Source organism: Dermacentor variabilis, chromosome 7 (genome assembly GCF_050947875.1).
Source record: "Dermacentor variabilis isolate Ectoservices chromosome 7, ASM5094787v1, whole genome shotgun sequence".
Lineage (NCBI taxonomy): Eukaryota > Metazoa > Arthropoda > Arachnida > Ixodida > Ixodidae > Dermacentor > Dermacentor variabilis.
The window spans coordinates 129,945,568-129,958,266 of record NC_134574.1 but is presented as its reverse complement, the minus strand read 5'-3'; the positions used below and the strand labels follow the sequence as shown (position 1 = coordinate 129,958,266).

At 44.2% G+C, this 12,699-nt stretch overlaps 1 protein-coding gene across 1 annotated transcript in view; it reads left to right on the top strand.

Annotated features, from left to right (window-relative positions):
• Nucleotides 1–11,745, top strand: part of LOC142587922 (glycogen phosphorylase-like) — a 48,382-nt gene extending 36,637 nt beyond the window's left edge. The window contains exons 13-16 of the mRNA XM_075699296.1: nucleotides 41–262; nucleotides 3,319–3,446; nucleotides 6,261–6,395; nucleotides 8,562–11,745. Coding sequence (XP_075555411.1) covers nucleotides 41–262; nucleotides 3,319–3,446; nucleotides 6,261–6,395; nucleotides 8,562–8,796 — 720 coding nt within the window. The 3' untranslated portion in view covers nucleotides 8,797–11,745. The remainder of the gene's footprint in view (nucleotides 1–40; nucleotides 263–3,318; nucleotides 3,447–6,260; nucleotides 6,396–8,561) is intronic.
• The last annotated feature ends 954 nt before the right edge of the window (nucleotides 11,746–12,699 follow it).

Genomic DNA, 12,699 nt, shown 5'->3' with positions numbered 1-12,699 from the left:
TATGTAGCACCCCACAATTTGATTTGATTTGATGGCGCAGGCGGCTCCAGGCTACCACATAGCGAAGCAGATCATCAAGCTGATCATCGCGGTGGGCAATGTGGTGAATCACGACCCTGTGGTTGGGGACAAGCTGAAGGTGATCTACCTGGAGAACTACCGTGTCACCCTGGCCGAGAAGATCATCCCGGCCGCCGACCTCAGCGAACAGATCTCCACCGCTGGCACAGAGGCTTCAGGCACCGGAAACATGAAGTTCATGGTTGGTCTCCTTCCTGTGATGTTTTTGTTATTTTGCCGCCAGAGTGGTCTACATGTGTTTAGTTTTTCATTTGCTGCTTCTGTGCATTGCAGTGCCCATTGCCAAGACTTGCTGTTAGCCCAGTTGGTGCATACTCGACATAATATGCACCTCTCCATTGCCCGTTTCTTTTTGTTTGTGTGTGCATGTTTCTTTTTCTCTGAGCTTTCTTACCTATCAATTCAAGTGTCCATGCATTGTATTCTGCTGCTTCTGCACCTCACTTTTACGGCTGAGCATGGTGTTTGTGATACTTGCCCCTAGATCCATTGGAGATGTGGCTGTGAGGGTTCCTTCAGCAATGCTTCGACCAACTTTGTGAATGACTGCAATTACAAGCACTGGCTCGGTTTGGTTTAGGCTCAATGCACGAAGCAGCTACAATGAACAACTCTGAATGTGTTTCAATTGCTTAATTGCCACACTGCACATGATTGTTTACAACCGTGCCTGCCTGCCAAAATCCATCGTGCACCGTGCCACACTGCAGAGAAGGAAGGGACTTGACGCACAGCAGTTTCTGATGGTATACAGTAGGACCTCGCTGACGTGGTCTCGTTCGAAATCGAGAACACAAAAAAATGACCGAATAGATGTTACGCTCGCTTTTTTTATGTTACCGGAACACACAATTTTTCCGCACCGACGTTCAGTACGTCGCTAAACTGAGATCGTATGATACATTTTCCAACCCCTATATCCCATTTATACAAGAAAATGCATGAGGTGCGCGCGATCGAGACTGATGTATAGCTGCCCGCTGCGGCAGCTTCACCGCAATACTCGCCTGCCCATCTCACGTGAAAACGCCAGCGCGCACTCAGTTCCTCATTTCTGGTACCAGCAAATCTTCTCTGGGGTCATCGCACGTGGCATTCACAGCTATCACCACAACTACTACTGCGATAAGCATCTTTGCCTATCTGTGTCACAGTGCCTGGTGCCGTCGGAAGTGTAGCGCGTGCTTTTAAAGGCGATAGCCAACCAAAACACAATGCCGTTTCATACTGCAGACTGCGGTCGTATACGTTTTCCGGCCACTAGATCCACTAGGCCACTAGATTGGCAGCGTACTGCACGCTTTTAAGAGGCAGCGATAATCCGAACGCGCCGCCATTTCGTGCTGCAGGTGGCACCATGTGGGCATCACGTTTCGCTTCGGCACCATCTGGCGTATCTCGATTTCATTCCGGTTTCCCGTCGCCCTCCTAAGAGGACACGGACCCAACTCTGACGTAGCCTATCCAAATAGATGTAAAATGCAAAAACGTTTTTCTGAGGTAACCCCTGGACCGATTTTAGCAAAGTTTTCTTGCATTTGAGAGAGAAAGTTAAATTATAGTGACTGTTGGAAGCGGAATTTCGATTTAGGGCTTGAATTTTGTTACATCTTCAAAAATTTGAAAGTTTGAAAAAAGTACAAGCACGAAGTTTACAAATTAGCAGCTCTGCATCAAGAACAGATATCGCGGTACTGTAAATGGCACCCATTAGATCATTGAAAGTGGACAAATAATTCAATATGTAATTTTATATCCTACGTGAATTTGTTGCGTTCTGTGCAAGGGTTCTGCAAAAGCTGTATTTTCATATTACACAATTTTTTTAGATTCATGTGTGACATATCAATTCTGTCCACCTTAGATGTACTATTAGATGCAATTCACAGAAATGTGATATCATTTTCCATTGCCGAGTTAGAGTTGTAAACTTGATAGTTTTGTTTTCTAAAGGTATTATATTTTTGCCAATTTTTAATAAAAAATTGACAACATAAATCGAAAATTCGAAACCAACACACTAGATGTTAAGCTTTTCTTTTAAATGCAACAAATCTCAATAAATTTGGTGCAGTGGTTGCCAAAAAGAACGAGTTTTTCTTTTACATGTATTTAGATAAGAGCACCCATGCTAAAGCTTCCTATTAAAACACCACGCAACAGGAAAACAACAAAACCCATTTCCAGTCATAGGAGCATCACTAGTTCGACACACGTTGGCGTGACACTTCGTATTCCGTAGATATCAGTTAAGCCTGTAAAATGGTACGTTTCCCCGGTTAGTAAGTTTTTTCTGGCGTTTTTTTTCCAAAACATATGAATGAGGTTCTACTGTATTTGACTGGTCACCCCTTTGCACTCTTCAGCACTCTGTCAGAGTGCTTTGCATTCAAGTGGTCAAAATCGGGCACCAAAGCTACATTCAAGTGGTTCAATTCAGTCACCCCCCACCACCACCCCTTGGTCTCAGAAAAATCTGCTGCAGTTGGTTTTTTTTTTTTTTTTTTTTTTTTTGTGGGAATGTCTTGTGCCAATGTTCAGTGACCAGTCAAATGTACCACGAGACGGCGCGTGTGCTCTAGCTGTCTCGGAGGCCAAGCCACGGATTGGCTGTGACCTTGCTAGTGTTATTCAGTTGCAGCACCACCTTGAACGAGGCAATGCAAAAGAGTTGTTAGACCAATAGTTTCAGACCTCTGAGGCCATGCCACGTATGCCACTCTGTTTTGCCCTCCATATGCCGGCATGCATGACATGTTTTGCAAGGCAGGTGCAGCAGGCAACAGAAAGTAAGCATGCTTCAACAGCACTCTAACGTTAGTTTGAAGTCTGACTGAATAATCTAATACTGATAACTCCTGCATAAATTCCCTTTCTCTCTACCCAGTCGCCTGAGTGCTTTACTGAAAGGCTCACCATTGCATTCTCTGTACAAAATTTGTCACTAGAAATGTTGTGTAGGCTGTAAATCAATCGTGAAGTTGCAAGATGAAAGTGTTTTCTTAAGCTTTCTGGTTGTCCACTCGCTCATTAGTGGTCACTGCCGGCATGACCGCACCATATCTAAACACTTGTGTGAGAAGTTTCTATTGTTTCAGGCATTATAAGTAAGTGTGCATGGGTTATATGTAGGTACAGGTTATGTATGCAAATATGTGGCATCCTCAGCAGTACCTTTGTGTGGATGGTCCGTTCTTCCTCAACAAACATTCACGTACTTGATCGTTTTTTTTTTAGCTGAACGGAGCTTTGACCATTGGCACCCTGGACGGTGCTAACGTCGAAATGCGAGAGGAAATGGGCCCGGAGAACATATTCATCTTTGGAATGAACGAGGAAGAAGTTGAAGACCTCAAGAAGAGGGGGTGAGTGCTGTTTGAATCTTGCTGATTCTCACGAGCCACTCGTGTGCAGAGCTTGCCGTATAATTGCATCTGCTTACTATATTAATACGAATAGTAACACAAGATTCCTTTTTGAGATAAACACGTTCACCTTATATTTGGATGCGAGCTCCAAATACCAGAAGCCCAAATAAGGGAAACACTTTTAAACTGCTCTTCTGGCTAAGAAGCTGGCTTGTTTATGATTGCATATTATGGTATGTTTCATGTAATGCTGTCAAGTTTGGGTGCTGTACTTGTCTGTTTCATGCAGAATAAACCATCTGCTCATCACCTGTGGTGATGCAGGAACAAATAGGTCATTTTTACGGTGAAAGAAGTGGCGGTGCTGTCTGTCATTGTTGGGATGAAAAAAGTAAAGTGCAGCCACGTCTTATGACAACAGTGACTGGTGGCAGCACAATTCTGTTGCTCAGTAGGTCTGGCATCACCGCATCGTGCACACTTAAATAAAATTCATTCTGGACGAAACAGGATAGTAGTGCATATGAACATAATGTTAAACTAATACGATGTTATACTGCACACAAAATTTTAGTGCAAGTGAGTCAGCGGTTTCAGCCAAAAGAGCCATTTATGCCAGTTTCCCTCATTTTGCTGAACATTGTGGGGATTGAAGTATACCCCCTCGCCTTTGCGCGGGCATTCACCTGTTCTGTCATCCCTGCGCCTCTCCCCTTTCCCCTTGTGACGGTTGTTGCCGGTGGCGCTCCACTCATGGTGGTTTGTGGCGGGGGCACTCGCATTGCCGTCAGGGCCTTGCCGCTGTCCGCAGACGAGCGCGGGAGAGATCTCTCCGGGACAGCACTGTGTACATTTTACTCTCCTCTGCCGGCCCCTTTGTCAGAGGCCCAAGCCAACGGAGGCTTGGGCCTCCGGAGGCCCAACTTATCGGAGGCCCAAGCCAACGGAGATTGCCCAAACTCTCATATGGGGTCCCATTGGTTATCGCAAAAGCAAGCAGCATAGCTGCGGGGACAACATGACAGGGGAGTCTACTTGTTATTTCCTACCTGCAAAAGTTAATTCTGCAATTCTTTTTAATGATTGTGCAATTTGCCACAAATCAAGCAGAAGTTCGCCTTAACCCAAACTCTGTGTTCTGTTTTATGGTAATGGCTGTGCTCTCTCCGCTGTAATATTGCTTACACAAGCGGAAGAACAGTCACTGGAAAGTCAGTCAGCTTGTCTTTAATAGTTCCAAGCTGTGCATTTTTCAATAAGCGTGTCATAAGCATGTGTCACCCTTGATTGTGACAGGAGATACGAAATTTAAGTCTCACAGGCCTTGAATACTGGACTTGAATACTTCTCCTGACTAGGTTAAGTTGTGTGGGCTTCTCACCCTTGCTCTTGGGACAAAGGAACAACAACACAGTAGTGAGAACAATCGCAAGGGCATCTATTGCACCTTTCATACACTAATGCTTGCTAGCCGATTTGGAACACACAACATGCCGATGGGCATGCGACAAATCTAGGAAGTCCGAGTCACTGCAAGCGGACAGCAAGTGAATATGTTCGCACCATGCTGGGCACCAACGCCTGGCCGTTCGCGTGTGTGGTCATGCAAATGGCGGTGCGTTCGAACGATCAGGCTCGTTCATTCTGGTGTCCCGATCCTAGGCCATGTGAGACGGTCTTGTATAAGCATGGATCGGCGCACGTGCAGAACGTTCGCACTACTTTCCGACCCCACGCCAAAGAGGAAGAGCCTACTACGTGTCTTACCCGACCAATCCCGCTGTTAGGTGATGCTAGCAGCGCCACACTTGCGCCATCTTTTGTAATGCGCTGCAACCAGACCGACCGCCACCGGCACTAGGCTACACAGAGAAGCCAGGAGACACAAGATATATGGGGAAAACAACATATGAGGGGATGTGTGAGAGTCATGCATCCCCACAGTTGTGACTGAACTTTCTTTCTGGACAGTCCCACAAAATTTGGGACAGGTGGAAACTTCTTGTTGCATCACATATTGTGTGTTATAGTATTGGTACTAATACAATTAAAAATACAATTTCATGAGTTGCCAAGTTCCCCTTCACATTACATTACATTCATGTTACATTCACATGGTTGCAAAGGTTTCGTGAAAATGTGGGGTACATCTTTGCTGATGCCAGACATATTTTGGCATTGTGGCTGCAGAGGTAGTCCACCTACTTTGAGCAGCCAAACCTGGTGATAGCAGTCGGCATTACCATTCTTAAGAACTTACCCCGAGGCCTCAGGATTTGAAAGCCTGGTGCTTTCTCACTGGTTCCCCCGATAGCCGGTGCCTCAAATTCCAGTCATCACTTCGATTTCTACAAGATTCAAAAATGGTTAATAATATCTGAGCTGACCTCCTCCTTTGTCCCTCCTCCACCCTGATGGATCCACTGCCTGGGGGAGAAACTTTTTACGGTTATTTTAATAAATGTTTTAACAACAACAAGAACCTGCATTTAGAAACAGCTTCGCATGTTAGAACTTAAAGGGGGATGCTGCACTTTAATGCAGACTTTCTTATGTATAGATATGTCTAGCCAAATTTGTGCACCGAGTGTATTTTGGTGTGCTGATTCCAAAATTGTAATTCTTTTTTCCTAGAACAAGTAGTTCCTGATATACCATAGAAATGGGGCACCCCGGTTCTATGATATATCCGGTACTTCTGTCAGGGGAGCCTCCTCCCTTAACGTTTTGAATGTCCTGCGTTGCAGCGTTGTTCAGTCCATTTATGCCCGTCATGATACGTGTGTCTCATGTCATGAACTCTTAATGCAGCTACAACGCCTGGGACTACTACAACAAGCTGCCTGAAGCGAAGAAGGCCATCGACCAGATTAACAGTGGTTTCTTCAGCCCATCCAACCCAAACCTGTTCCACGACCTCACCAACGTTCTGCTCAACCATGACAGGTAACTGCTTGGCTTAACCTGCATGTGTCATGTGGTGTGTATGCATGATTTGCACGCACCACAGTTGTTTACCTGAGCAGGTTTTGTCCTTCGAGAAGGTTAAGTGGTATTTGTTGTGGTACTGCGCTTGTTGTGTGCATCATTTTCATCCATATTGTCCACACGCTTTTTCAGCAACACTAGCAATGTGCATACAGTTGAACTACATTACAATGAAGTCTCATCTGACATGAAAATACCGTCATATCCAATATCCGTTATAGGCGTACAGTCCATGGCTGTTACAAAAGATCTCCATACAACGTACTTTCAGATATAACAGACCAATCTTCTCACTTAGTTCTGTCTGCATATATTACCAATGTGACATATTCTGCTCTAAACGAACTCTGCTGTAATGGACTATTGGCTACAAGAGACATTTTTGGGCGTACATTGTCTAGATGATGTAAATATAACATACTTTGCTGCGGCAATGCATGCGTGCAACATTGAGTGCCATTTCCAAAAATGCACTTTCTCTTAAGCAATGAGTAGAGTAGCAGCAAGCTTCCCACAACAGCGTGCCATGCAATGGCCCACCGATGGGGAGTTTTCGTGTTAACCGCTTTAGCGGCCCATTGCCACCTACCACTGTCTGCCCAGTGCCAAGGGTGCCGCTAGGCCTAACCAGCTTCGAAGCGACGTTGCTTCAAAAACAACTTTCGATGATCATCGAATGCATCGTTCTGAGAATGCTTTATTGCTCATCACATCAGTCGCACAAAAAAGAAAGAAAAAAAATAGAAAATAGGCTGCTATTTGTTGTGTTCAGACTGCGAGGCACGTAATAATACGATCAGGCCGTGTCACGTGCTGTGCAGAGACGGCTAGACGCGGGCTCAGAGTGTAACTTGTCTCATAAAGCAGCTCTCATTTGTGCTACAGATCTGGCAGTGTTGGTGATGATCACGAAAGATAAAATTAAGACATCAGTTTATTCTACCGGCCACTGTTCCTGTGAAAAACAAACTGTATACCCAATGCCTGTGTCAGTAGCGGCGGCAATGGGATCAGGCCGAACAGCCGGCATGGCAATGCTGGCTGACTGGCTTCCCACTGTTGTGCAGGCCATTAACTTTGCAGTTATATGGATGTATATGGGCTCCAATGTCAGTGAAACTGGCACCTGTGAGCAACCACCATCTGGAAAACAGCAAAGAAGACGGTTACTACGTAAACCCATTTATCTACAGTTACTTGTTTTCATTTTGATGTCTTTATCATATTGCAATCGCCTATGGATTACGTGGCGTTATATGCGAAGTTCCACCGTTTCATACCTTATCACAAGCCTAATTTTGCATAGAACGAGCCTTAGATATAACAGACCTTCTTTTGCTGGATTACCACAGTCCGTTGTAACAAGCATCAACTGTATATTTGTTGCACGCTGATATTGACAAAAAACTTTCGTCACTTCACTATAAGTTATAATGTCTTATGGTGAAAGGTAGACAAAACCCAAAGAACTACACAGACCGAAGTGAATTGAAACTCAATTAATTGACTGGGGCATGACACATGTCCTTTCCAGAGAAAAAGGACTATCTCAAAGCCTTTGTATTGAGTCGCTCATGATTCAGAGTACACCGGACACTCTGAACAGGAGCAATGGCAATCTGCCATCAGTGCATCACATGTTCCAGCCTATTTAAGCGAACTGCTTGAACACATTTGTTTCTTTTACCCGTGAGCAAGGCTCCCGCATGGGAGCTGAAACGTCTTTTTCATTTATATTTACTTTGGTTGGCATAGTGCCCCGGGTTTCGTCTACCTTTAACCATTTTCCATCTCGATCAGATGGGCTTCCGTCAAACCTTAAACATTATAATTTGTTATATTCGTGTTCGTTATCTCAAAGTTTGACGGTATTTGCAATTTAAACTTGCTTTGCAGTGTCACTAATCGTATGTAACACTTTGAAGCAGATGTTTGTGCTTTTTCTACCTCATTGATGCACCTCCTGGTTTTGCACACACCTTCCCTCACGAATGGGAACAGTTCACCACTTGCTGTTTGTAGCGATGTCACGGGGCATCGGCACAGCCATCATAGGTCCTTGCTCGTGCTGCAACATTATTTTCTCTCACTCTCTCCGTCTTTGTGCCTGTACGCATCCGTCAGGTTCTTCCTGCTGGCCGACTTCGAGTCGTACATGAAGTGCCAGGAGCGGGTCTCGGCTATGTACACGAACCAGGAGGAGTGGACCAAGATGGCGCTGCTCAACATCGCCTCGTCGGGCAAGTTCTCGAGTGACCGCACCATCTGCGAGTACGCCCGCGAGATCTGGGGCGTCGAGCCCTCCTGGGAGAAGCTGCCCCCACCACACGAGACCAAGGGCGAAGAGGAGAAGAATTAAAAAAGAAGGCGGCCACACGTGGGACTTCGACAAAGGAGGCCCTATTGCCCGTCAACCGCAAGCACGAGCTGCTGTTGCTTCTACCAACCAACAACCCACCAACGTCCATGCTGAACTGACCATCTAACCACAGTGGTTTTTAGTCCCTAGGCCTTGAGGCTCTGTTCCATAGTAGAACTGAGAAAGAAAAAAAAAATGAAATACGAAATACTGGCCTCATAAAGCAGTAGCCACCACCAAAAAACATCATTTTGTTGCTGTATTCCTAGCATTATTTAAGCAAGATGGAGTTTCACTGGAAGTTGGAGACTTGAAGTGATCAACAGAGGACAAACAATAACTGTCTCTGGAACCAACATTTCTTTCATCAGCGGGTGGCCTAGATTAGGACAAGCAAGTCCCTTGATGAATTGTTTGCTCCAGAGCCATCCCTTATCTGTTGATGACTAGCGTGTGTTGGTGTTATAAATTGCTAAGCTGCTTTTTGAGAAGGTTGTGTACAATGTGAAAGTCTTGTGGGATGTGACAGGCGTGGAAATTTAAAACGTAGTCATTGCTGTAAGTGAAAGGATTTGCTGATGCAAGTCTAAAGGACTAAATCTATGGCTTAATTAGAAGTCGTTCGTGAAAGTGAAACTGCGTACAATGGAGCGCTGTGTCATCTGTAACCATTTGTTCGGCTTCAACAAGGGCTGCAATGTGGCTGTACTTAAGGATTATGGAAGAAAGGTTGATTTCGCTGAAGTTCCGCTATGTTGCGTTAGTTGTTCTCTTGAATAATTTAAGTCCCCTTAAAATGTTCAGAAATGCTCTAGCGTTGGCATACTACAAACAGCCCATAGCTCTTAACATTATAGTGTGTGGCCCTAAAAAGGGCTTCCGGCTAGGTAGTCAAGCAATGCTGTTGGCAGAGTATTTTTCTTAAGCCAGAACAGTCCAGTCCTGTAGACCATGAGTGAGGCACTGCTTTAGTGTGCAGTGGGACTAGTGTCAAATGCCTGATTAGAGAAGCAGTGATCGTAAGCTTTTATTGTATTTAGTATATAGCATGTTTGTTTGTACAGGCTCTCATCACAATCTTCAGTCGGTCTGAAGCAACAGGAGTGCGGCGGTCAAGACCGTTTCTTAATGCTTACTGGTTGGGGCAGGCAAGATACAGAACACAACTTCAAACACACGAGAATGACTTGCGAGTTGAGAGAGCTATTAGTCTCGATGAATTAAGCGTGCTGTAATGCTTCAAAAGTTTGGCAGAAGCTATAAGATCATTTCTATTAGTATTTCGAAGCCCAATATCTGCAAGAGATTATTAATAAGGAAAGTATGCTCAGTGCCACCTACTCTAATATGCCGAGTCATCAACCATGCCCCCTAAAACACAACTCGCCCTCCAAGAGAGGGAAGTTCTCGGTACCTCAAGGGCTGAAAAAAATCCCATCTTTTGAGCACCGAGATATGCCGGCCACAACCAATAATGGAAGTGTAATAAAAATTTGCCAGAGACATCCTATAATGCTTTGTTTGGCACGCGATCAAAAGTGATTGTATGAGATGCCGAGACAAGTAAAAAGTATTTCAAGAGATTTGGAGCCTTCTTGGCTACCTTGAAGCTGTGTTTGCAGGAGCTTTGAACTAGTAGTAACTGGCAACTTAGTGACTGGTTCTTGTAGGCGCCAGTCACTGGTATTGATTGCATAGGATTGCACGTGTGGCTCTTGAAAAAGCATGGAAAAGGGGAAAGTAAATTTAGGAAGTGGGCAACCTGTCAAAGATGTGGGACTACTTGGGACATTCTGGTATGCTTCGATTTTTTTCATTCTTGCACGATGTGCTTACATTGTAATGTGGCAGCCACATTCTGCTTGCAACAGTTGCATCGCAAGTGCATGGTCACATTGTTCTCATCTTGCAGCGGGGTGGCCAGTATTAGCATATTATGGAGAGTTTAGTATAGAGAAAAACCGTACTTATTAAGTTAATAAAATTATGTAAGCTTAGTATTCTTTCTGGGTTTTTCACCATCCTTTCTGCTTTTCGAAAAATTATTACAAAGGCACAACTTGTAAAGCTGTAACATGAAAAGTTCTTCGATGACTGGCTTTGAACTACAGAACAATCCCAGTGTATCTTACACTGGCACGCACTGTGATGGACACAGACAGCTTTCACATCTTAAGATGCAAGCAGCAGCAAATGTTTTCGATTTGCGGGCAATCACCTATAGCCTCGGAACACCAGTCTTGTGGAGAGAGACCTGCTCGCGTCAGTTTCCCTACTAAATGCAATTCCTCAATGGATGACGGGTGCCAAGTTATGGTCTCTGCCATCTTGAAAGCGTACCGCAAACTGCCCATATGTGATCCTAGTTGTCTGCCATTGTGTTTCTAGAGAAGACTGCTTTTTATCACTCCTGCAAGCTCGTGACGTCCAAAGTATTCTTAATGCAATTTACCCATTTTCTTTCTTCCTTTGCCACTGCTGTTATTTAAGCTCTGTTATTGTCTTTCAGACAACTCACCTATTTTTTGTTGTTGATTTGCCATTTGCGTGGAGTGTTATGTGTTGCACGTCGTTCACATCCTTTATCTAGGTAGCAATAAATTTTTTGAGGCCTTTCACTGTAACCTCAATATTGCCCCAAAATGGCTGAAGCTTTGCTCTTTGTCGCCAAGAAGACGGTCGTGGTTCCTGAATGCTTCTTCCCCATTTTTTGCCATGCCTCGGAACATCTAAACTATATCAGGTGCTTTATTCTAAAGCAGCCATGGTCAGAGACATTTCGAGTAAATAATGAAGAGCGAAAAAAATGTATCGGTGTTTGGTGCAAGCATTGCAAACTGTTCCTGTTCAAATACGTGTTGTAGCTGTTGCGGCGTGCTGCAGTCATGTCAAACGTGGCAGTCGCACAAATGTCCACGATAACGATTAAAGACGTGTTGAAACCTTCAATCAATAAAGCTGTTGTGTATTCTTTGTCCGAGATGTGCTGCATAGAAAGCTGTTTTGATGCTAATGTGTTACAGGGGTCGTAATATATTTGAAGGGTTAATCGTTTAAAAGTATCCTACTAAATGATTAATCTTCATCGATGTCCATCTTTCATTTAGTCGACTTAATCAATTAGACATGTTCGATTAATAATTTTCTAGGGTTTGACAGGAGTGGCGCAAACATTTTGAACTTGTACTTGAATGGCAGAGCATGAGCAGCGGCTGTGGTAGAGAGACTGTCGACTGTTTTTGCAAGTATCGAGTGATGCCGAGCCGGGTGCTTCCCCTATCTTCCTCCACACCACACACGCCGCATAAAGCCGGAGGCTTGAAATGTCCTCACAATTCAAGACATACTATTGAAACAGTCTTCGATTATCTTGTCAATCCCAGTCCACTAAAGATGCGGCACAGCATTCTCCACACCGGTTTGGAGCCTGGATTTGACATAACAATGGAGTTCATGTCCATCCCAGCAAATCTGTAGCTTACGAGCATCTATTCTCGCATGCTGGTTGTGTGGCCATTCAAATAAAATGTCTGTTTCACCCAACCATCCCAGCCAATTGACGTTCCGTCGCTCTGTAGAAAAGAGCGTGTGGCTTAAAATCCTAAACCAGTAATTTTCTTCTCCCCTGTGCATATTGCATATTTTAGTTGGACTTCACCTTTCATTTTTGCCATTTTTCTTATTTCTTGTTTAACTGTAACATTGATTCACTAGTGCCATGTGTCTTCTTTAATTCTGCTTGAAGTGCCAGTATATAAAATATATTTTCAAGGGCCACTAGTGCGAACTCTATATTTACAAAGCTGCAGATTATTCTTTCTCAAAGTGTATACACTCGTATTTCTAACTTCATTTCACCACTTAAACATTAAAATATAGGGTCCTGCGAAAGTAGATAACTGT